Source organism: Ooceraea biroi, chromosome 3, assembly GCF_003672135.1.
Source record: "Ooceraea biroi isolate clonal line C1 chromosome 3, Obir_v5.4, whole genome shotgun sequence".
Lineage (NCBI taxonomy): Eukaryota > Metazoa > Arthropoda > Insecta > Hymenoptera > Formicidae > Ooceraea > Ooceraea biroi.
In genome coordinates, this window is record NC_039508.1 from 10,655,032 (window position 1) to 10,679,629 (window position 24,598).

Genomic DNA, 24,598 nt, shown 5'->3' on the forward strand with positions numbered 1-24,598 from the left:
GCTCAGCAATCCCGAATTTAATTAAATGCTCTATTAAATATATTATTGCCCATGTACATGTAACAAAAGAAAACTGCTAGATATTGTCTGAAGTATTATCTGAGATATCTTACTGGAGAGTGACAACATCTCTGAAATATTTCACGTAAGAGGAAAAGAGAGAAATAGAGGAAGAGAGAGAGATAGAGGAGTGGAAAGAGAACACGAGCATCTAAAAGATCTTTTAACATAAATTAATGCTACTGAGTATAGAGGTAGGGTTGAGATTTTTACATATATAAATATGTATGATCTGTGCAAATACGTAGGAGTGTGTATGTTTATTAATAAAAATGTAATTTGTACAAATAACGAGATAATTACAGGAAATATTTATAAATCGTTTACGGATTGTTCCAGTTGAGCTAGAGACTCTTTTGCGACGAGGCCGATTTGTCCCTCGGCCGTATCGGCGGGTTCCATGGTCAATATCGTGGTAGCTTCTTTCAGGATGTTTGCAACTTCCGTCATTTTGGACTTCAGCCCGGCCTCATCAATGACGCCGGCATTCCACTGACCTTTAGCTAAGAAGAGTAACGGCGCGTGGAGCTCGTATAATGTCATACCTGCCGAAAAGGTCTTTTTTTATACGTTTATATTTCTTATTTGGAAACTTCTCTCTCTATACACATATACATATGAGAAATGTACCTCTTATGCGAGAGTACCCAGGCTCTACAACGTCTAGTACTTGAAGCAATAAGCGGCACATGTCGACTTTGTGCTCCAATACGACATCCGGCAGATCGTTCAGCAGGTACTCGTCAACTCGGCCATACATTTGAGTTAATGAGTGCCTAAGATTAAAGAAAAAATGTTAATCAAATTCGATAAAGATGAGGTTTCATCAAAATTTTATTAATTTCATGCTATTGTTAAATTGATTTATTTTTGCTTATTGTGCTGTTATATTTCAATATTTTATATTATACCTCAGCATTGTAAGAAACGCATGACGGGGATGCAGGACTGATTGATACTTTTTTACAACGTTCTCCCTTTCAAAGATTGCATCGGCCCCCTCGGCTCCGCTGATAGCCTCAGCGGCGTCTACATCGACTTGAATGATTCGGAGGATCTTCTGGACTGCTCTTCCGTTGGTAGAAAACTCACAGTGCGTACATTTCCAAGTACTTTCTGAATCTGAAAAGTATAGTCTATTATAATATCAATTTTCGTCCTTCGTCCTTGACTGGATATAAAATTGGATATAAATTCAAGTAAAATCTAGATTAAATTTATATGTATTTTATAATACCCAGAGAATCTAGTGGCAAAACAATTCCGTTGTCGCATTTGTTGCACTTAAGCGAGGACATGTGCGTATTCAATTCTGTGGGATCGGAACATCGCGGGCACGCGCACGCAAAGTGCTTGCCCTCGAGTAGATGTTCCCTCCGCAACATCGTAGGAAGTAACGAGTGTGTGTAACTCGCGTGGAGTTCACCGCCCGCAGGAATCTTAAGCGTGGTACGTAGCCGCATCCTGTGAAGGTGCAAAAAACCACGCGCATATTCGTTAGTCCCATAATGCGAGCATATCATCTTCATCAGCATAATAAATCTCGTGAGATTTCCTGGGGAATCGCGCGCGGCAAATGAGTTAATTGAGGAAGGAGCGTGCGTGAGCGTAAATAAATGAAGACCGCTGTTGTTTTAAGGTATTTCCTGGATCAGGATATTTTGTAGTTAGTAATTTGTAGTGGTTGTTAATTTGTGATTATGCATCGCTATATGAGTGTAAAAAAATTATGCGTCTTGATTTCGTGATGCCCATAATTTACTTCTTAAGGATCGTTCTTATAAGACAACTTAACAACTCGTTCTTAACAACTAGATATAGGTATATATAAATAATTAGATTAACATACTTGTAGTCGATCGGCGATATACTGTGAGACGTGTTGGAGACGCACGAGTGATTCATCATAGCGACTGTCGGATAAAGACCCCGTGCACCGAATCCTTTCGCTGTCCGTACCTCGAACGTATTAATCTCCAGAATCCCGCAGATTGTTTGTATGCGCTCCTCTGAGAATCTGCATTAAACGTATCCATTAAAGAAGATTAAAGATAAAGCGTGGAAAAAAAGCAATTTGGGTTAATTGCGTTAACAAAATGCAAGTGATGCGCACCTGTCGAGTTTGAGCCGTTTCCTCAGATACTCCACGATATTCACATGATCGGATTTCCACTGCGTTTTTTGACTTCGTATCTTGTTATGCGCCTCCATGTCCTTCACTTCCTTGTCCCACCTCTCGACGTTCTTCTCTGACTCTAGCAACAATCTCAACGGCATAATGCACTCTAATTGTGGCACGCCGTTTTCGTTGTTTCCTTCCAGCGCGGCGTCGACATTAAACTTCTCACTCGCCTGTGCGAACACCTGCCGAGAAAAATTCATCCTTGGAACCTCGAAAGTTTAAATACGCAACATACAATTTTAACAAGCGGATTTTGACGAGAACGAAAATAAAATTATAAACTTATGTCTTTGATAGATGCAGATCGTGTGTTACTTAAAGTTACGAGAAGCTATAATGTCTCGCTTGTATTATATTTACCCGACACTCGTAATCTTTATGTTGCAGAGCATCCTCGCACTCCTCACCGCAAACGGGCCATCCGCACCTAGAGCAGAGTCGTTTGTTGTTCGGACTTGGAGGCCAAGGTGAGTAGCAAGAAAGACACAAGGGATAAGTACATGCCTTCGGCCCGACGATAAACGGCATTTCCGTTACGATTTCTTCGCCAGCCTGCAGTTCTCTGCTTGCGACCATGTATCTAGGACATACGCATGACGGCTCGCTTGAGGAAAAAGCTAATTGGAACACACGCGACTGAATAATTATAGTTCAATCCCCGAAGAGTGCATCGGTGCATTGTCCTCTTCCTTGCTTCTACTTCCAGCAATTGCAGCATGCATTTATCACGTAAGTCACGCATGTAGCGGTATTTACTCTGTTTTATGACTGACAATAATCTAGTAAGTGATGCTTTTTATCTTCTTTTTTAATGTCATGATGTTTCCTCCAGATCGAAATGATCCATCGAGTTCACTCACCTACCGACTTGATCACTCCTAAGCACCTTGTACGCCTGCGGCGTAGATCCTCCCGCGGATGCGCCGCTACCCTGAAACAATCAGAGTCCACGGATGTAACGAGATCACATATCGCGTATTATTGGAATCAATCAACGTACACCATCAGGTTTCTGTCGCATTTCTGTAAGATATTTGTGAGGAAATAACGCAGTCACGTACCGATTCGTGCGACATGTCCGAGGGGATCAAACGCTTTCGTCGACGAGAAATTCGTCAGGTACTCTTCTCCGATAATAGGACGCTGATGATACGTCGATCGGAAGCTTGCGAATCACACTAACTCGAAGGCCGTGCTCACTCGTGCGCTTTATAGCTGCGGCTTATTAAAAATATCGTGCGTTAACCTTGCCAATAGCATCTAGATTGCGTTGGGCAGGTAACGAGACTTCTGCCGGCTTCTCGCACACGACGAGTGTCTGTCGCTGCCTCGCTGCTGCGATCACGCGGTATCCGCGGTGTATTTTTGGAATCGTAAACGTACAGAAAGACCCAAAAGCTTCCACCGCATTGACCGCATGTCATTGACGATTGTCGACGTTACTGCTTTTCAATTGCGCGCTAGCAATTTTCAAATTACCACGTTATTAAATTCAATTTTGTTACTAACACATACAATATAATTTATATTTATTAACGTAATATTAAATTAAATAATTAATATTAATATTAAATTAAATGATATAAATGTAATATTAAAAGTTAGGCGAGTGCTAAGTTTTCAATTACAACACGTATATATGTAAGCTGAATTTTAGGAATTTTATGTTCTATTCAGCTGTTAGAGGCATCATTAAACTATATCGTAATTCTTCGCAGGTGTATTTCTCTCTAATGAACAAGTGCTTATCATCTCAGAATCATTCGCATTCCCGTGCTAAAGTTCAACACACGGCGCCGATTAAACCGGATATACGAACGAAATTCCCGCGCCTAGGCAAGGCAAGCTTTTTTTCAGATTACGTAATAACGTACCTTGTGACACCACGTCACAAGGTCGATTGTCAATGCTCGAGCAGAATCGATTGGCGTTCGCGTCGCGCTCTATCATTTCTATTGACACCTTGCTGCAGTGGATCGATCTTCAATTCGCATAAGGACCCGCAATCACGAGGATGCTCCGTTGCACGCGACGATCTGTTCCACTCATTCTTTACGAGTATGAAGCACTTATCTGAATTACCTCTATTCACGAAAATAAAGATATGTCTACGCAGGGGGAATAATTTTAATTTTGCCAATTCCTCTGTCAAGATTACTCTTGACACGTTATACTTTATTTGAATATTGATACTTCGGCTCTCCGTATCACGAGATCCGCAAGACCGTCATGTACATGCGCGTGCAACGTTTGCAATATTAATAAAAATATGATGATATTTCTTATATACTACGCTGGTGTTCTAGAGCTCCCGGTGATGCCCAGGACAATAGAGTCCGAGCGTTGCGGACATCGCGGAACGCCGTCGTGCCGCTTCGGCTGCGCAGAAATAGGCAGGGCACTCTTTTTCACGCGCCGACGCGCATGCGCGTCGGCTCGGTAGGTCGTGACTCTCCTCTCGATGCGTTCGCCGCTTCCTCGCTTCTCACGACGTCTCTGAGACGAAGTTGCGCACTTTCCTGCCTTGCATCTCTTGACATAAGACTGTGAGTATGGATGTATCATCGCGACACTGTCCTCCCCGGATGAGATCTCTCGCGTTGCGTGTGTTAAAATCCACGTTCGATCTGCACCAAGTGTGTTAGACGCAAGAAGCGAGGACGAGTCGCCCGCGGATGAACCGGCATGGGACCACGATCGCAATGTCGTCTGCCGTGATACGAAGTTACCATGGATCGTGATCTGCAGGATCCAATCTCCGAAGCGTTTCACGGGACGCTAGCCCGGAAAGACGGTTCTCGACGTAGCGCGATGCGTGAAGCGACCTGCAAGTTAGAATCCTTGTACGGTCGCGATAATCGGTTGCCGAGCTGCACCTTATGTAATACCTAGGACAGGTCAATACCATCTCCCGCATCGCACGTCGCGATGAAATTGCGAGTCGGGGTCCTCGTAGTTTCACATCGTCGGGAATTTGCTCGCTACAGGTGCCCGTGAAAGTGCTTTGTCACTTCTAGGGATTTAGGAGATCGCACTTTATCAGATAAGCACGCGTTGCCAATTCCAGGTTGCCAGTCCAGTTACACGCAAATTTGTTAGCACGGTAAAATTGATTTGACATTGTGCCTCATTTATTCGAGTTGTACACGATCACGTAAAACAGAATACAGGTTACTGGTAACCTGTTTAGATTCAATTATTATTTTGCCATTTCGTACCACTCTCCCTTTCATGCACCGTTCAATGGAATGATGCAAAACATTATGTAAAAAAAGTTTCACTCTTCTGTCCTTTGTCTGTTGTAGAACATGGCTCCTCCAACGTACAGTGATTTAGGAAAGAGTGCTCGTGATGTCTTCGGCCAAGGCTACCATTTCGGCCTGTTCAAACTAGATGTAAAAACCAAGACGAACACTGATGTGGAGTTCACTTGTGGCGGTGTGTCTAATCAGGATACGGGCAAGGTGTTTGGTAACTTGGAAACTAAATATAAGCTCAAGGAATATGGATTGACGTTTAGCGAGAAGTGGAATACTGACAATACTCTTGCAACTGATGTCTCCATCGCCGATAAACTGCTCAGTGGTCTCACGCTTGGTTACAGCTGTACCCTGTCGCCACAAACTGGGTAAGCTACTTTGTGAACATCAAAGCGTGTCAAATACTATAATGTTTAATTTGTATTTCTCATTTCTTCGTCCTATATCCACAGCGCTAAGACTGGAAAGTTGAAGACAACCTACAAACATGAAAATGTGTCCGCAACTGCTGACTTTGATCTTAGTCTTTCTGCTGGGCCCCTAATTTATGCATCCGCAGTCGTGGGTTATCAAGGTAAATTTAAATGTTAGATGGATTTCTTTTCATTTAAAACCTAATAATATTAATTAATTGTATCCTTTTAATGTAAACCTATCCAAAGAATTTTCACAATTTGGATATTTAACTCTCCTATGTGTCTTTTCTCTAAACACATTTTCCTATCCTGAATGTGGAATATTGTGATAAAAAAATAAGCCTGATACGACAATTATATCATATGTGGGTACTTAATGCATTGGTGTATTCCATAGGATGGTTGGGTGGCTATCAGGCGTCCTTTGACTCACAAAGGAACAAACTTACGAGAAATAACTTTGCTCTTGGGTTCACCGCTTCAGACTTTGCTCTTCACACTGCTGTGTAAGTAAAATGCGCGATGACAAATACAATTACATGAGATATTTTCTCATTTATCTGATATTTCCATACTTAAAAATAATATTATTTTATTTAGGGAGAACGGTCGTGAATTTAGCAGCTCGATTTACCATAAAATAAAACCAGGTTTGGAAGGTGCAATTAATTTGGCATGGAATTCCACCAACAATGTAACACAGTTTGGTATCGGAACGAAGTACAATCTCGACAACGATGCTAGCATTAGAGCCAAGGTGAATTCTAACCTTCAAGTAGGTTTGGGATACCAACAGAAGCTGCGAGAAGGTGAGTATAATCTGCAAAAGTTACTTGTAAAACTGTCTGAAAACTGTTTCGAGAGGGAGTGAAATGCAACATGCAAAACTTGTGTAAATAATTTTATTTATAAAGTCGAGAACGTTTGTGATGCCATGGTACACAAGTATAATGAGAGAAAGTGCACAAATATGTTTTTCGTTTGCGAGACGGTCTATTAATAACTCGTGGTCCGAGCGATGCTAAATAGAGAATAAGCTTTTGGCAGAATAGCAACTTTACAATGGCCAGAAATCTGCAATGAAGTAGTTTATGCAATATACATTTATCAAGCACGTTAAATTCTATGGAAAAAAGATGCGTGTATTTAATGATATATTTTATATTATATTGAAATATATTAATATTATATAATTAAAATATAATTAATTAAAAATTCTATGTTCCGTTTGCAGGTGTAACCTTGACACTTTCTACAAACATCGATGGAAAGAACTTCGGCTCTGGTGGCCACAAGTATGGTGTTGCATTAGATCTTCAGGCTTAAATGCGTATTATTACAAAGTAATGGTTATTGCAAAATGAGAAAATACAGAAAATTTATCCCGTATGAATATTTCGTGACCCTTGTGTCATAAAACTGGCGTGACAGTACATGCTTATAAATAAAATATTGCCTGTAACGTGTAGATAGGATTGATTCTTGAATAGATGCCACGAAGTATCATCCATAATTTGGGATTAGCTGGAGGGAACATTAGTTTATACTATACACTAATATGACCTCGTATTAGCAATATCTCTGGTCGTGAACAGCGTAAAGTCACGAAGACAAAACAAGTTTGTACTGTTAATCTTGAAGTTACAGTTTTCAGACTAGCTTGTCGTCAGTTTCTCCTCATTCGACTCATTCTTTCCATATAAGGATTCGAAAGTAGCGTAATCGCACTTGTATGAGGCAATGGTATGAAAAGTGGTAAAACAGTGGTCATTATCAATGATATTAAATATAAGAAAGTTGTTTACGAAAATTTTTGTTTCTTTGCCTTGTGTAGCGGGTATACGTACATAATCCTATTATTGTCGATATCACTACTAGTACCATAATATATCAGATTCGTTTTAGCTTGTACACGAACGGTACAATTTGGAAATACATATTTTTGATGAGATTCATTGTATCGTCTCGGTGAGATATTTCAATATTGCAAACTTACGAAATCTTATTTTTTGCTGGATAGGACCATATTAGAATGTACGATACGCATACTCGTATGCAATGAAATAGTTTTAACAGTACGGTTGATAGTAGATGTATGTGCATTTCTCTTATTTAATACTGTCATACTTACATATGATAAAAATATGATGCCTTCTAATTCGTATAAATGATAATGCAATTATGCATAGATTACGATTATTCGAGACCTCGATCTCTCGTCAGGAGGAACAGATATTTTTGTCATCTGTCCCTCGTGTTGTTAACCGATCATTCATCCTGCAAGAATCACCCCCAGACTATATTCCTTAGAATTTTTCACATTTATTTACACACACACGATTACATATACGATAAGTCATGGTCATATTTTTAAAAGACACGATAACTGCATATAGCCACATGTAATTCCATTGCTTTATTTTATATAGGAAATAATAATTGTTTGTGAAATAAAAGTGGCTTTCATTCTCCTCCGTGATTTCTCGTGATTGCTCGTTCACTTACGGGACTTGGAAAAGAACGATGATATGAAGTATGAATGTGATTTATTTACAAGAGAACTTACACAATTTTTTTCACCTACAATGAATTCTTTTTTTTTTTAATTTCGTTAGTTGTGATGATTGTGATTATCACTCTTAAACTTTTTTCTTTGAAGGAACTTGTATATTCATTGTGTGATAAATTTTTCATCATTTTTAAAACTACTCTGTAGTAAGCATTATCAAATGTCGAGAATTGGCCTCATCAAGTCTTAAACGCACAATGTGTATTTAAAGTGTTTCACGCATAGTGCCTATTGACGAGCGTAAAGACGATGCATTTACAGATACATTTCTGAAAAATCTGTTTGCGAAGGATTTTACATAGTGGAAAATAATCGAATACATTAAATTATGTGCACTGGACGATACTTGTGTTTCAACGATGAGCTATAATATAAATATTCGCTGGTTTGGCCGACTCTGATACCGTAATATGCGTTATGATTCCCGTATTCCGCGCAATGACAGATTTCTTCGTTAAACAAAATGTATTTATATATTAATGCACCATCTGATCTTCCATTACTTTCGCGATCCATTCGGGTTCCGTCTGAGCGATCTTCTCGATTATTTGATTCACTTGATAACAGAGCGATTGTATTTGCTTGTCCCACGTTGGTAAGGTCTCGCGTGCTGCAAAGAAAAAGAGAATGTAAATTCTTGAACGTACGTACGCATGGATCAACCCTTTGTACTCGGAGAGATTTCTCAGATCATCAGCAACTCGAACATTTATTTATTTATTTATTCACGAAATAGTGAACACATCATTTCAAATAAAAATTATGAATAGCGTTCGAACAAATTTTCTGTTTGCATAACTGTTTCTTAATAATTACCTGCAGTCTTTTTATGTTCCCTTTAGGGAGAGGGGGAAAAAGAATCGTGTTATTTGCTACATTTACGATGATCCCTCTCCAGGGAGAATCGAGTGCAAAGGGTTTAAAATTGAAAAGGTCAAAAGGTTCCAATTTACTTTCGAAATGCACTATAGAATCGATTTGATCTATGTATCCGTTCATCCTGCCCTCGGTAATCATTTGGCTAGCTATTTTTTCCGCTTTAGTGGGTGGAATATCCAATAATGCGCCTAATTCTTCGAACGAAATGTTGTTGTACAATTTGCTAGCGGATAACAAGTTATGCTCGATAACGGCACGGTCGAGTATGGTGGAACCCAATCCGTCGATGGTGCACGCTTTCTGGTGAGGCTGCAGTAACGCTTCGAACTCTTCCAGTTCAGAGCGCCGAATAATACGATCCAGATACATCTTCTCAAGAATAGAGTAAGCCGGGAGTTGCTGGCAACGTTCGTCCTTGAATAAAGTTGCCAACATCCGACTTCTTTGTTGGCCTACACGAAGAAAAAGAAAAGAAAAAAAATTGTTTCACCGATGAAACGTGAGCAATGCTAATCTTGTTTACCTGCAGATGCCAGTACTGTGCAAATCAATGCGTTCCTAAGTGCCGTCATGCGTTCGTCTTCGTGAATAATGGATCTATACGACAACTCATTGTATCGCTGAGCCGCTTCTATGAACTTTCTTCTGTAATCTAGTACCCTAGCGTAACACACTTTGTAATAGACTTGTAACTGTTCGTTTTTAGATTCAGCCTGCGAATCAGTACAAGAAGAGAATGAAATAATTGACATATTTATAAGAGATATGGTATGCTCATACAAACAAGAAAGTTACCTGTAAAAGTGACGCTCGGTTAATGAATGCTTCAGCTTGTATGGGATCATCATCTTCCAAATATAGTCTAGCGATTTTAAGATATGTCTCAAGTTTATAATCAACTGTGTACTGCCTAAAATGGTAAATTTCATCAATGTTACATGTGCAAATCACAAAATTTGGCTACATGTATTACTGAGTTTGTTACTTTTGTCCTGTTTCCAATGGTATGCCAACTAAAACGTTCGCAGCTTCCCGCCAGTTGTGATTACGTTCATAAATGTCGGCTAAGTGTTGCCTTATACTGGCTACCTGTTCTTCGAAGGAAATCACACGTGGTTGGACCTATATAAGCGTATCACTTTACCAAGAAATCTCTGACATTTGATTGCACATTTTCATAATTTAAGTAAAAATGTAATTTACCTTGTCTAACGTGTAATGAGAAACAGCTTTTGATATCTCATCAGGCAAAAATATTAAGCGATTGCTAACATCGGTCAAAACTTGTCTCGAAATTACCAAGCTTACATTTTCGTTCACAACTGCAACAAATTAATCTAAAAATTTCTTTGAATTGTGGAATATGTATTATCAACGGAATGTAACTATTTATGTTCTATAATGTCAAAATACAGCTTATTTTCATATTATGTTTATATGCATTACGTAAATAAATCTATGTATATTTTAAGCAGATCTTGGAGGAACGTTATTTCATGACGCTTCAACGCGCCTCCGCGTCCGCATGTTGAAAGTAACAAGATAAAAATAACACGTACTTGCTTCAACAAATGTCTTCAGAGCTTCAGCCATCTCATCGCCGCACGACACCACTATCATGTCCAATGTTGTGCGATACCTGGACAAAGAACGATTTATTCGCGTGATTACGAACGCACTGGGATCTGATTACGCGTTTCGCACGCTTACTTTTCCGCTTGATCTTTGTGGGAACCACCGGAGTGCGCCAAATTTGTGAGGTGCTGGCGCACAGAAGCCACAGTCATCACCATCTTCCTTCACAATGATTTTGTCCGCTACTACTATTAACTGTTCCCTGACTGCAATCAGCATGAAGATACATAAGCAAACAGAGCAAAACAATTGAAATGTATTATGATAACTCAATCATATCGCATTATTTACATGTATAAACGTGTATTATTGCACCTGTTGTGCACAGCACAAATATCGTCCGCGAGGTTAGCTCTCGTCGCGCTGCTCCCTGGCGGCCACGAAGCTTGTCGTTCAAGTCCGCGCACGTCATGATTAAGGTATATTCACACAACTTTGCATAAGAAATTTGATTGGTCCATTTCCTTATGCACGTGCTTATGCGTGCTTGTAGACCAATCAAATTCTTCATTGAATGAAGTCATTTTGGGTGTGTTCCGTTTCACGCATTGCGCGCATTTATCTATAATGAATGTTACGTATAATATATATAATGCGCGCATATGCGTGAAACGGAACGCACTCTTTATCGAAGACGCAGCAAAGGGTATGTTCCACTTGGCGCTCTCAACTAGAGAACCTCAAGTAAGGGTATGGACATCGTGGATTCGCACCTGAGATTGGTCTAGTTTCTAGTGGGATCGAAAATGGCGGAATTGAGGTTTATCAATTAAGGAACTCTATCTAAAATACATCTTTGTAGTGTTAACGCTACGCTACTGCTCCGCGTTAGGGTGCCGTCCCATGGAGCGTAACTTGCGTAACCAATCAAATCTTTGCCTGCAGAAGCTGATATCCAAATGAAACAATGTGATTGGACAGCGCATATTATGCTTACGCAAGTTACGCTCCGTGTGACGGCACCCTTAGGCTGAAGTCACATGGCACGTATTTTCTGCGTAACACGTAACCGCGTAACCAATCACATTGTTTCATTTGGATATCAGCTTCTGCAGGCAAAGATTTGAACAGCAGTTTTAATTGCGATGTAAGTACTTTTATGTACATATTTATTACATATAAATCAAATTCTACATATTGAAAGCAATATTAAACTGTTTTATATAACTGCTCCAGTTCACACGTCATTTAGCGTTAACCTGATTTGACTTCTTGTACCTCGCATATGGAGAAAACAAGATGGTGGCTTATCGATATATTGCATATATCGATTTCAATGTCGCTTCTCTTATATCTAGGTCTCTACTTTCGACTACCAGCGCGAGTTCTGATTGGCTTCTGCTTTTCTGTTTTCTGCTATTCTGCCAAGGTGTGAATTCACCCTTACACTAATTTTTTTAATCCTTAAGGGCAAGCTGGAGTTGCTAGTGAAAAGTGTTGCCAACTACTGCACATATACATATACAAAAATTAAAGTTGAAATGCTTTTTATAAAAATTTCGCAATTTGTACGCATAACATTGCGGCGGCCACCACTCGGGATAAAATAAAGGAATATAATGAAGCTTTTCGAGGTGACTTTAGAAGCGTAATAAAAGAGAAAAGTATATGTGAAAATCTTGTACCTACTTATACATACATACAAGAGTTTCACATATACTTTTCTCTTTTATTACGCTTCTAAAGTCACCTCGAAAAGCTTCATTATATTCCTTTATTTTATCCCGAGTGGTGGCCGCTGCAATTTTGTGCGTACAAATTGCCAAATTTTTATAAAAAGCATTTTATTGTGCAAATGGCAGCACCATCGCGAAGAAATTCTCTGGTCACTCCAGGATCACCTGAAAGTAAGGAAGGTTATATTGTATACTCCTCATAGATAGTGACCATACTAGTGACAAACGAACGCCATTTTCGATCCACGATATCCATACTCTTACTTGAGGTCTCTACTCTCAACGATACGAGCATCATTCTATCTTTATTGCTCACTGAATATTAGACAAAGATAGAATACTGCTCGCGTCGTTACGAGCGCCAAGTATAGGAACGTACCTCTCGAGAGAGACGATGCCATCGTCACGATGGTTCTCCATCTCGGAGTCCCTGCTGTCCACTGCTGTCAGAGGTCTATGTGCATTTTGTGCTGATCGGCTCCGAGTTTCGCAAGAGGTGAACGGTTGTTATCAGTCGAATAGAAAAATATCGTAAATAAATGTTACGTTTCGAAAAATAGCGCATGAAAAGTGACTGTAAAATATATCTTTCTGAAATTTATTGCTAAATAAAATATTTATTACACGGCGACAGCTGGTTGGAGTAGCACGTGGAGCGGCACGGTATTCTTCGACACCGGGACCTGTCAAACGTGAAAAATGGTTTTGGATCTGGATTACTTTCGCAAGGACAAGGGCTCCGACCCGGAGAAGATCCGGGAGAACCAGAAGAAGCGTTTCAAGGATGTCCAGTTGGTGGACACGGTGATCGAGAAGGACAAACATTGGCGACAATTGCGTCATCGGGCTGATAATTTCAACAAGCTGAAGAACCTGTGCAGCAAGGAGATCGGCGAGAAAATGAAGAAGAAGGAGCCGCTCGGCAACGACGATACCGTGCCCCAAGCTATCGCCGATGACCTTGACGGTTTGAACTCTGACACCCTGAAGGCACTGACTGTAACGCAGATCAAAAAGATACGTACTCTCATCGACGAAGCGATAGAGAAGAACAATGAGGATCTGAAGACAACCGAGTTAGAGAGGAATAGCGCCCTCAGGGAGGTGGGAAATCACCTACATGCATCGGTGCCCGTCAGCAACGATGAAGATGAGAACAAGGTACATATCGGCACTTCTCGCTTGATTTGTGACTTTTGCAAGGTGCGATTGCTCACTGTCTTTAATATCTGCTCCCATATTTCAGGTAGAAAGAACTTGGGGAGACTGTACCCAGAAGAAAAAATATTCTCATGTTGATTTGATTCATATGATTGATGGAATGGATGGAGAACGTGGTACCGGGGTGTCCGGTGGACGTGGTTATTTCCTCACCGGACCGGCAGTGTTTCTTCAACAAGGTTTAATACAATTAGCGTTGAGAAAGTTGTCCAAAAAGGGTTACACGGCTCTTTACACGCCGTTCATCATGCGGAAAGATGCTATGCAAGAAGTGGCACAGTTGTCGCAGTTCGATGAAGAGTTGTATAAGGTATTGATGCTTTAAGGAATTTTATCAGAAAAATTAATTGTTTAAATATAATTATTATTATAAATTATTGATTATTTCATTTTATCTGACGTTAGGTGGTTGGTAAAGGTAGCGAACGTAACGAGGACAAGGAAATGGAGGAGAAGTATCTCATTGCCACCTCTGAGCAGCCGATCGCAGCCTTTCATAGGAGTGAGTGGATAGCTGAAAGCGCCTTGCCAATAAGATACGCCGGAATTTCGACCTGCTTCAGACAAGAAGTTGGCTCTCACGGACGGGATACCAGAGGTATCTTCAGGGTACATCAGTTTGAAAAGGTATTTGAAGCGAAATGAGAATCATCTTTTTGTTAAGTAAAACAATTGATTAATATATGCGTCTTTTTTAGGTAGAACAGTTCTGTCTTACTTCACCTCACGATAACAAATCCTGGGAGATGATGGAAGAGATGATTTCCAACGCGGAAGAATTTTATCAGGCGTTGGATATTCCATATCGAATAGTTAATATCGTGTCCGGTGCACTAAATCACGCAGCTTCCAAGAAGTTAGATTTGGAAGCCTGGTTCCCTGGATCCGGTGCATTTCGCGAGCTCGTATCGTGTAGCAATTGCTTGGATTATCAAGCAAGGAGGTTGCTAGTCAGGTCGGTTTATTATATAATTGTAACTGTTTCTTAATTTCTCGTATAAAATCGGATAAGAATCTCACAAGCAACCTCGTTTAATCAACAGATACGGTCAAACGAAGAAGATGAATACCACGACGGACTACGTCCATATGTTGAACGCCACGATGTGCGCGGTGACACGCGTGATTTGCGCAATTCTGGAAGTACACCAAACGGAAACCGGTATCAACGTGCCGAAGGTTCTGGCAAAGTACATGCCCTCCGAATACAGGAGCGTGATTCCATTCGTGAAAGCTGCGCCGATTGACGAGATCGAAACGAAGAAACAGAAGAAGCAGAAGGAAAACATGTCAAAGTAACACGATCGCCACATAAATGTGACAATGAAGCAAGTGGACGGTCTATCTACAGATCTTATTTATTAAACTGCATTTTTTTAAATATTCCATTGTGCGAGCCATAATCGGATCGCACAGCTGTAATAATTACTTAAGAAAATATATACACAAATGTTCTCAGCTTCTCAATATCGAGCTCTCTCTCTCTCTCTCTCCACGTATTCCACAATACCTTTTTCCTCGACTCGGCAATTACGAGATAAAATCTTTATCACTCAAGAAGGCATGTATCCGTTAACGGTCGTGTCAAGCTTAGAACATCGGCGATTGTCAACACAGATTACAACATTTTATTTGATAACACTTTTTCAATATTTTATAATTAGACATCAGTATATAATATATATGATTCTGTAATATACATTTGATGAAGAATATTTTTCGCGTATAATATTCCATATTTATCTGCTTCCTGAACTCCATCGTAACCGACAATGTGCTAAGAATCTTCTTCATTTCTTTTACAGTTTTACCAGTATCGTTAATACTAATATACAGAGGCCCTTAAAGTATCTCCCCAAGAACAATGCACTTCAGTGTACGTTGGAAAAGAAGATTACTCTTACATGCGCTTTGTATCAACAAGTCACCTATATATTCCCCGCGATGATTAATATTATTTAATCGGAAGAAAAGCACATGCCAACTCTAGAAAACCGATTGTGTAATGTATGTTATCGGTAATAATAATAATAATAATAATAATAATAATAATAATAATAATAATAATAATATTTTGGCCAGATATGAGATGATCCACACCACTCCGTTTTCCACCTTATAATAAAATATAGTCTATACATTGTTACAAGTAAATTTTCGTATAATACACTTCACGTAGTAATAAAATTATCGTTTGCAGCAACGTGAAATAACGTGAAAATTTCGGTTTCTAATCTCACATCGCGGCCATAATACTACGATTTATTACTGAGCAGACACGATCAACTTCGATGAAATAATAGAATGTGAGATATGGAAATGTTCGGCAGAAAAGTTTACAATGTGACATTATACGATTCTTCTTTTTATTTCGGAGAAATCGGATGTACGTATATGTATACGGGATTGATATATTTTCTAGCAAGAGAGACAGCAGCTTCGTCGAGCCTTCAAACATTTCCAAGCTTTCATCGAAGATTACAAACCTGTTGCTTTTTTTGTACAGCAGACTTGTTTTCGTCAATTGGAGGAAACGCGCACTTAACTCTTACGGTCGTATACAGTTACAGGTGAAACATTTCTGCTGCGATTGGTTTTGCTAAGTGCATGATTATTGATGCATCGACTGCATGCCGGGGCAACGTAAATGTCACAGTGTGTGCTGTACAAAGATCTTTTCCTATCTCACTTTCTGCTCTCACTCGAGTCATTCCTTAGAAAAATTAACGCATTTCTAAGTCAAAACGGCCGTGTGCCGGCAATTTGGTCCAACAACTGGTTCTCATATAGGGGCATCGGTGTTAAAATCTGCCAATCGCCATCGGTTTATCCGCAAAAATGCACTCGGTTCACATTGAGCATAATGTGTCAAAACAAATGTCGTAAGTCCCGAGATACTGACGCAGGCACAATGGTAAAAATCGATAATAAACAATTACAATAGTACATAGTAGTAGAAAAAAATCTCTCTAAAGTAATTTCTCTCTAACATCGATAATAATCTAATGCACCCCTTTATATTATACCGAAGCTACTAAAATAATGTCCACACGCGTGTATCGCTTCCTCTGTCTTTAAACATAATGTTCCGTGAAGCTTACAAGTGCACCGATACAATTTATACTTAATACGCCTCAGCGATATTGCTTTGACACTGAAATGGATTACAAGGGATGCTGTTAGTAGTAGTCGATCACGTCTCAGGGTATAAAGCGGATTATCTATCTCGTTGGATTGGTACAGATTTTAATGCCTCAGCCAAATATATATATATATATATTTTATATATATATATATATATATAATTGTTTTCCTATGATACATGTAATATATGCCATGACGTCATATATGCGATTGCGTTTAATAGGTTTTTTTATACATTTATGTATATATATTTTTATATTTATATATATATTTATATTTATATCTATACTCATATTTTATTACCCCCACACATGTATATGCACGTACATCGCGTACAATGCGTCGATGTCCGACGTGAAGTTTTACTGCATGGATACATATAGAGTCACTGTTTACGACTTCTATCTATATGGTATTTACTTTTGTATGCTTCGTATATTTCCATAACATTAATCTTGACTGATATATAATTACATAACAGTTTTAAAAATATTTCAAAATTAAACAAGAAATAATAGAATAATGAATATTACGATAAATCGTAGCGTAGCTAAGCATAGTAAAAATATGTCTAACGCAAATAATAAAAAAAAAAGAAAAAAAAAAAGAAGAGAGTGGTGTAAAGAAGCGCTCGATTTAGTGCATATTCGTTTATAAATTGAGGAAGAAATATAAAGAGGAAGGGAACACACACGGGAAGAAAGTCATGTGGTGAAGAAATAGTCAGTAGAGTAGCCGCCACTTTTACTTTACTTCTGTTTTCCTAGATCACAGTCACATTCATGGCTGCTAAATCACGGAACGTATTTCATCACCATGTGAAATAAAGGGGGAAGAAGATATATATATATATATGTATGTATATATATCAAAGCATTTTTAAGAATCTTATAAATACTGGAAAGTAGTTCGCTAGTTTACGCAAGTACAAAATATAGTATCTTTTTGTATTAATTCTTTGAGATGGGATAGTGTGAGAGATATTCAAACCCTGTCAAGATCCTGCTTCATCTAAAACGACGAATAGCGCGTTACAAACGAGACACATCGTTTTTAAAAAGATTTTTACGAGGAGCGCGCGCACAGATAAATGACTTCATGACACTTAATGCATTAATGATATCTGTTGACAGACGAATTTTTCTTTGTTGATGATGAGCAATTTAATCACACAGATATATTCGACAAGATCAATCCATTAGATCCCGTGTAAAACAGATTTCACGGGCATGTAGCATAAAAATACACTTGAGCATTTATATTTAAAATATTTTACGATAAAATATCTTAATCTTTTTAAAAGATTCTATGAATCTCATGTCGGACGCGATAGATTATAATTTCATTTAGAATCTAGCCGAATTACATGTACAAACTCGGTTATTCCAGCTAACAGTTTGCAATGCGCGGGACAAACGCACGAATGCACCCCGATATTCTTCGGATTCTGATTGCTCGCACGAAACGCAACCATAAAAACCATTTCCAAAACGTATTAAAATGCTCTGCGATAAAAGTCTGAAGCGAGTTCTCTCGCAGATATAGAATAGAAACGTTAATTAAGTAACCCTAGCGATATACGAAAGCGTTACAGGATCAATCCAGGCTTTAAGTTTCCCTCTTTCTACGCTACGTCGTTTGCCACTAGTGCGCTTAACGCTTGATAAAAAAGAATAAATCAAGAGACGATAGGACAATAATATAATTATATTATGTACAAACAATAGTCTCTCCTAACGCTTTAGGAAAGGAGTAACTTTGGAGAAGGGTGGGAGGACCGTCCCGAGCACAAGAGTCCACTACAGATGAAGGCCCATAATCTGCAATTACTCTAAACTTAAAATCCTGCCTGCGCTTTTCTTCATATATAATTATCATTCTACAAATTACAATATCATATACTCTACCACCTCCATATTGTATACATAATCTAAATTTTATATATATATATTTTATATATATATACATATATATAAATTTATATATGTAATATACACAACATATAAATTTACATATATATATATTCTTAGTTAGCATATCGTACGCGTTTCCTATTTACAAAATATGTAGAATAGACACTGTCTCATATCCTAACTACGATATACGTGCCGTAGCGCGAGACTTCAACCTGTCGAAATGCGCTTTTCTTTTTATAAACATATCACTAATTACACAATCTATTTTACAGCCAAATTCAACAATCTTTGCTAAAATTCGACGCGATAATTCTGAGAGCTTTAACAATATAAAAAAGGCGAAAACGTTGGGTCAGTAAAAGAAGAAGATGTTAAAACAGACCCGATACGTCATATCGTTCGTGTAACAAAAAACAAATCCATTAAAAAACACGATATATAACAACACTGATCCTGCCCAATATAATGTACAAATACATTACATGCAGCATAAATCTTTACTCTTTTTAATTAAAGTGTACATGAGTTTTTTCTTTTAGTACGTTCCTACTGGTCCTGTTAATGACACATGGCAATTGTCATGTTCAACTCACTGGTACCAATATGTACGAATTGTAAAAAATAATGAGTCGATTTTGTTCTTATCTCTCTTGTAGTGCATATATTAAGTACTCGAAACGTGCAGTAAAGATAACAATAAAATGTTTATTTGTCACGGCCGAAAAAAAAGAAAAAAAAATCACGGCCTGTTTAAAAGCCCTTAAATCTAAGGCCAAATAAGGATAAATAGAACAAACAAAAAAATTAATGAAAAAAAAAGAAAAAAAATGGACCGCTTTTAAAACACTCGTAAAATATGGATTAACGCATTGAATCTTAGCAAAGCTCTAAAAAACAGTAGAATAAGTACTTTCAATAATGTCGGAAACATATTACATATTATCTATATCAAGAGATGTCTAACAGTTATATTCCTTCACTAGTAAGAGAATTATATGTGCATGCATTCCCTTCGCTTTGTCGCCGCACAATGGCACGATTTTATTTCTTTTATATCTCTGGTATTATAATTTATGAATCAAGAAAGAATGCAGTGTTCTTACAGTTCTTTAGATAGAGAATTGCAGATGCTTCAACTATTTTCAGATATCCTCCGGTTCGCGATCATTCTCTATAATATTTACAAGCGAAATGAACATCTCCGATGATTGTATTACATAAATTTTGTGCAGTTCTCGTTCTATAGTTTTTACCTTTTTTAGAGAGATTTACATGAGATGTAAAGTGATATAACTAAAGTATATAAACTCTGATCTCATTTTATAATGCTCTATTAGTCCTATGTTGCATAATGTTTCCAATTCTCTTTCTCTTATTCTCCGTCTCTTTCCCTCTATGAATTTCATATTTTCAACAATATTTAACAATGGCTTAGGCCTTTCGTGAAGCATGCGAGACGTGTTGACGTACAAATATCACCGGATGCGCAATTAAAAGTGAAAATTGCGCAAGAGAATGCGAGCAGTAATTTTTAAATGTAATAATCTTACATTCATTATTATTCTCAAATTTAGAAATGCAATGCAGTGCAGTGTTGTTCCTCCGTTTCGGAGAAGAGAGCTCGTCTCGTGCGAATCACACGAGACTCATCGATACCGTTTAAACACGCTTGTGTTGCTTTCCTGTACAGTTACATATTACAATACGCATAGTTCCAGTTAATATTAAATTTACATACGAAAGTGTTAACTGTTGCGAAGTATCGTGTCATATCACCGTTCAATTAAACACAATTACCTGAACACACTCCAAGAGAGCAACTTGGCAAGCAGTTAGCATCTCGACGTTACACAGAAAGTCAACTGTCACTAATATTTATGCATCGACACGTCTCGACACGTCCGTTAATTTACTCTCTCTCTCTCTCTTGCACCAGACCGAAATTTAAAATTGCACTAAAACCTTTCGCAGTACTTTACAAGTTTCGAAGAGAGTGCGCACTAACGATTTCCCTAGTAAACACCTTGCTCTTCAAAGGATAATGATGTATTCATGTTGCGGAGTAAGGGGATGCATAGTATCACAGTTGGCACGTGGGTGCTAGCTACCACTACTGCTTACAGGCAGTGAATGTGGAGCTCCCATCGATGTTGGAGGAGCAGTTAATGGACCTGAAGGAAGTGCTGGAGATTAATCACGGTAGAGATAAAAATGCAATACGTAAGACTGCAAACGAGAATGTAAAATTGTTAATATAAACGTCCTATAATTACCAGTTACAACCGGCGAAGATTCCGAGACTGGCAATGGACTGACGAGGCTGTTGGCACTCATCGGGGTCGAATTGGCTTTCAACTTTTGCCGAACCTCTCGTATCTTCAGTTGCAAACTCATCTTGGTAGGAAATATATCCGCATGCTTAGCTTGAAACGCGGAAGTAGCTTGGGTGGATGGAAAGTAACCGTGTTCCTGAAACAACTGCATGACCAAGTGCCTCCGTTGCTCCAGTATCTTCCTGTGGCCACGCTCGTTGTCGCTTCTACCCATTCCTACGGCATTCCCAGTACCGCTTCCGGGAGTTTTTGGCGGGGAGCTGGCATCGACATCCAGTAGATCATTATTGGCTTTATAAGCGTCGACGTTAAAATCCGGCCCGAAGAAAGTGTTGCCTGTCAACTTGACGCTCGAGGTGTTCTTTGGAGTGGCTGATGTGTCCGAATCAATCTCATCCTCATTCACTGTTAAAACAGGAAAGAGAATGATGTACGTTGCGAGAACGAAAACACAAAATTCTGCTCTGAAATATAACATTAACATAATTACTTATGGGCCTATGAGGTCCTTGTGCAGGTTTCTTTCGATAACCTGGCATCTGCATAGATGTTTGCGAATGTAATCCGGAAGCTACACTGCTATGGCTAGATGAACCCGCGGTGTTTATACTGATCGCACTTGGACTCTGTATATCCTCCGGTTTGAATTCCGGCAAGGAGGAAAATTTTTCTTGAAAGTTCACTTGTTCGAGAACTCTGTAATTATTCGCGTTCATGTATCATCAGGTTTAAAACCACCAGTTCCCTTAACAACCTTCATACGATGAAGAGATCAAGGATATATCGATACAATACCTGTCCATACCATCCTCCACGTTCTTTTTGAAGAAAGAACCCTTCTTAGTAGAGGGAGAAGGGGAAGTATGAGATTCTACCAAATTCTGCTGTTGTGCCTGCTCTGCCGTTTGTAATGTGTTGAGTTGTGGTCGAGTATCACAATGCTGAGATGTTGCCATTGGCCCATGGTCTCCTGCAGTTGATGCGGGAGGCATTGCTGTCGTGAACAAAGGTATAATAATTCAGTAATTAATGATCGTACACAACTATACACGATAAAATCGTAAACTAGAAGAATTATTATATACCCATCGATTGTCTCCTTTGCAGCGGTGCTCGACCAAGTTGTGCCGGAGTTGGAGCAAGCATAAACGGACCTTTATTCGGACCTACGTCATTGCTCTGGCCTTCGTCGAACGTATACGACTTGTTCGACGACAGATCACTGCTCCCGTGATTATTCTGAGGCGTTTGCGGTGTATGAGGCGTCGACGGTTGCTTATGTTTCTCATTTGTTGCAGGAAGAACGTTAATGGTTTCCTTTCTGTCTTCAGTTTTTATATTACTGACTGTAACGAAACGAACGAAAAAGAGCAACGATAACAACAATATATCTTGTTGCGTGAAGATTATTCGCAAGAAACATTCGTATTCGCGGATTACCGTAAAATTGAGCGTGATTCGCAGCCAGCTGATTGTCATTGTTCTCGGATTCAGCGAGACGAGCAATGGAGTGCCCGATCCCTCGGTAAGTCGATGTGGTGGAATTAGTCGAAACGGGATAAGGTTTGCTCACAATCACGCTCTGAATCTCCATCTTGTTATTGGAGACCAAACTTTGCACGGATATGGAGTTGTTGCGGCTACCGGCGTCTGCAACCGAGCGAATTCGTCGTTCACACGTGCGTTTACACACCAGGAGAAAAAAATACTGAGGACATTTCTCCGTACGCTTACCGGTGATAGGTATTTGGAATCCACTGTACATCCTGGGATGCGGCGGTGTCGGGTTAAGGTACTGCGATCCCTGCTGCGGTTTGGAAACAGCCACCAAATCGTTATCGAGCAATGTTAGAGTGAACGGTGGTTGATAAGGGACAGTTGAAGTAAGGGGACGAAGAGTAGTGCCTAAAGACTGCAACGGCTGCTGTTGTTTCAACAGCGCCATCATAGGTTTCGATCCAATCTGTTAGTATTGTTACAACTTGTTACTTCTTCTCTGAATCTCTGCCTACAAGTCTTTATTCTGAGCTATTCGGAAGAAACGTGCGCACTACTTTTACTTTATAAGCAGACGATCGTATCGTGATAAAATAGCTTTAATATTGTCGTGGGGAGAACAGGCGTTGAAAATATAATTTTTTGCAGACGCATAAATGAGAAATCTACAACGGATATAGCTTCCTCTGTAGGACTGAGTCCGTGGTTTTTAAAGTTCGCTTTGGACATGCGGACGCTTATTTTTTAATTTTTTATCACTTTCAATATAAAAGAATGCCGGAGATGGAGCTTTATAAACCTATAGACTTAATCCACTGTAGACCTACACGTGATACGACGGATGATGACAACTGTGACCCGAGGAGACCCGAGGAACTACTCATGATGATACGGTGTGTAGAATATCATGCGATATTTGTCGTATGCGTCTCTAAGCAAGTTGCTTGCTAAAAGATACGTCAAGATATATTATCTGCTGGTCTAATACTTACAGTGTGTAATACCGGGGCTGCTGTAAACTTAGGCATATTCCGTCCGTTCTCAGTGTGGATGCTCACGAGATTGCTCACACTGTACTGTGTGCTGTACTGCTGCTCGCTCTTTACCGGTTCCGGCTTAATAACTTTCGGCGATATTGGCATAGTTATGAAAGCACCGCCGGTAGGTTGGAACCCTGACACTCCTGTTGGATTGACAGGACTGTGATAAGGATACGTACTCGACAAAACTGATACAGTACCGCCTTTATCCATGGAAGTATGTTGATACTTTGTTGTAGATTCTATACCTGTTGAAGGTATCCGTGCTATATAAACATCAAGATTCACATCCGTTAAAACGCATTAATCTACTTGTCACGTGAACGTTAACGCTCGTTTTTGTCTCTGAGACGTTACCTTTTATCGGTTTCGGCCGGCACGTTATTTCCTGTTTAACATTGATCAATTCCCTCTTTTGGCTGACGGGGGAGAATTGCGAGCGATTGAAACACTTCTTCTCCGCGTCCTCGTCCTGCACGTCATTATCGCTATCTGTCAATTTGTCCTTGCACTTCAAGTCTATTTCCAGCTGGGGATCTTCGCAAATTACCATCTGATCGTCATCCGATCCATTTGCATCGTCATCCTGTTTCACGTCAACCTCTGTGTTTTCAACTTGCAGAGGGATCTCCGAGATCCGATGTTGCGGCTGTGACTGGTTCATAATCTGCGCCAATAGTTTTATTAATACATATGTTTGATATTCGCAGATGTTTTCAAAAGTAGTTAACGCGTCATTTATTTTAGAAAATAAAATTGGCTGCCACTGT

General features: G+C 39.3%; 5 protein-coding genes across 22 annotated transcripts in view; 2 read left to right on the plus strand and 3 right to left on the minus strand.

The window, feature by feature from the left end:
* Positions 1-295: 295 nt before the first annotated feature.
* LOC105276932 (SET domain-containing protein SmydA-8) lies at positions 296-4,534 on the minus strand. 3 transcript variants are annotated; one of them, XM_011334970.2, is made up of 9 exons: positions 3,304-4,533; positions 3,103-3,173; positions 2,603-2,822; positions 2,174-2,424; positions 1,910-2,077; positions 1,298-1,524; positions 972-1,182; positions 691-836; positions 296-605 (listed from the first exon to the last, which is right to left on the minus strand). In XM_011334970.2, the coding sequence occupies exons 1-9, from the start codon at positions 3,316-3,318 to the stop codon at positions 373-375; spliced, it is 1,542 nt and encodes a 513-aa protein (XP_011333272.1). In that variant the 5' UTR covers positions 3,319-4,533; the 3' UTR covers positions 296-372. The 3 variants fall into 3 exon arrangements, with proteins under 3 accessions (XP_011333272.1, XP_026824250.1, XP_026824252.1); XM_026968451.1 differs by having other exon boundaries at positions 442-618; positions 3,304-4,534; XM_026968449.1 differs by lacking the exon at positions 3,304-4,533 and having other exon boundaries at positions 3,107-3,297.
* A 109-nt stretch (positions 4,535-4,643) lies between these two features.
* Positions 4,644-7,728, plus strand: LOC105276935 (voltage-dependent anion-selective channel). 3 transcript variants are annotated; one of them, XM_026968455.1, is made up of 6 exons: positions 4,644-4,788; positions 5,548-5,870; positions 5,955-6,076; positions 6,316-6,424; positions 6,519-6,727; positions 7,153-7,728. In XM_026968455.1, exons 2-6 carry the CDS (start codon positions 5,551-5,553, stop codon positions 7,242-7,244), a joined length of 852 nt encoding a protein of 283 aa, XP_026824256.1. In that variant the 5' UTR covers positions 4,644-4,788; positions 5,548-5,550; the 3' UTR covers positions 7,245-7,728. The 3 variants fall into 3 exon arrangements, with proteins under 3 accessions (XP_026824256.1, XP_011333275.2, XP_026824257.1); XM_011334973.2 differs by lacking the exon at positions 4,644-4,788 and adding an exon at positions 4,847-5,345; XM_026968456.1 differs by lacking the exon at positions 4,644-4,788 and adding an exon at positions 4,847-5,229.
* Positions 7,729-8,450: 722 nt separating this feature from the next.
* On the minus strand, positions 8,451-11,401 carry LOC105276937 (COP9 signalosome complex subunit 4). Of its 2 annotated transcripts, none has more exons than XM_011334976.3 (9): positions 11,293-11,401; positions 11,077-11,207; positions 10,926-11,005; positions 10,570-10,688; positions 10,352-10,488; positions 10,162-10,276; positions 9,890-10,079; positions 9,441-9,818; positions 8,451-9,097 (listed from the first exon to the last, which is right to left on the minus strand). In XM_011334976.3, exons 2-9 carry the CDS (start codon positions 11,157-11,159, stop codon positions 8,964-8,966), a joined length of 1,236 nt encoding a protein of 411 aa, XP_011333278.1. In that variant the 5' UTR covers positions 11,160-11,207; positions 11,293-11,401; the 3' UTR covers positions 8,451-8,963. The 2 variants fall into 2 exon arrangements, with proteins under 2 accessions (XP_011333278.1, XP_011333279.1); XM_011334977.3 differs by having other exon boundaries at positions 11,317-11,395.
* Positions 11,402-13,025: 1,624 nt separating this feature from the next.
* LOC105276938 (serine--tRNA ligase, cytoplasmic) lies at positions 13,026-15,364 on the plus strand. Of its 3 annotated transcripts, none has more exons than XM_011334979.3 (6): positions 13,026-13,173; positions 13,312-13,838; positions 13,924-14,208; positions 14,304-14,525; positions 14,597-14,853; positions 14,942-15,364. In XM_011334979.3, the coding sequence occupies exons 2-6, from the start codon at positions 13,377-13,379 to the stop codon at positions 15,195-15,197; spliced, it is 1,482 nt and encodes a 493-aa protein (XP_011333281.1). In that variant the 5' UTR covers positions 13,026-13,173; positions 13,312-13,376; the 3' UTR covers positions 15,198-15,364. The 3 variants fall into 3 exon arrangements, with proteins under 3 accessions (XP_011333281.1, XP_011333280.1, XP_011333282.1); XM_011334980.3 differs by lacking the exon at positions 13,026-13,173 and adding an exon at positions 13,200-13,218; XM_011334978.3 differs by lacking the exon at positions 13,026-13,173 and having other exon boundaries at positions 13,180-13,838.
* A 1,227-nt stretch (positions 15,365-16,591) lies between these two features.
* The window catches only part of LOC105276940 (protein capicua homolog), a 38,983-nt gene continuing 30,976 nt past the window's right edge, over positions 16,592-24,598 (minus strand). For 8 of the 11 annotated variants that reach the window (XM_026968430.1, XM_026968431.1, XM_026968433.1 and 5 more), the window contains 9 exons: positions 24,186-24,495; positions 23,781-24,094; positions 23,026-23,254; positions 22,732-22,941; positions 22,377-22,637; positions 22,087-22,285; positions 21,782-21,987; positions 21,232-21,696; positions 16,592-21,129 (listed from right to left, as the gene is read on the minus strand). In XM_026968430.1, the coding sequence (XP_026824231.1) occupies positions 21,059-21,129; positions 21,232-21,696; positions 21,782-21,987; positions 22,087-22,285; positions 22,377-22,637; positions 22,732-22,941; positions 23,026-23,254; positions 23,781-24,094; positions 24,186-24,495 (2,265 nt within the window). In that variant the 3' untranslated portion in view covers positions 16,592-21,058. The remainder of the gene's footprint in view (positions 21,130-21,231; positions 21,697-21,781; positions 21,988-22,086; positions 22,286-22,376; positions 22,638-22,731; positions 22,942-23,025; positions 23,255-23,780; positions 24,095-24,185; positions 24,496-24,598) is intronic. The other 3 variants (XM_026968436.1, XM_026968435.1, XM_026968438.1) reach the window with 3 other exon arrangements.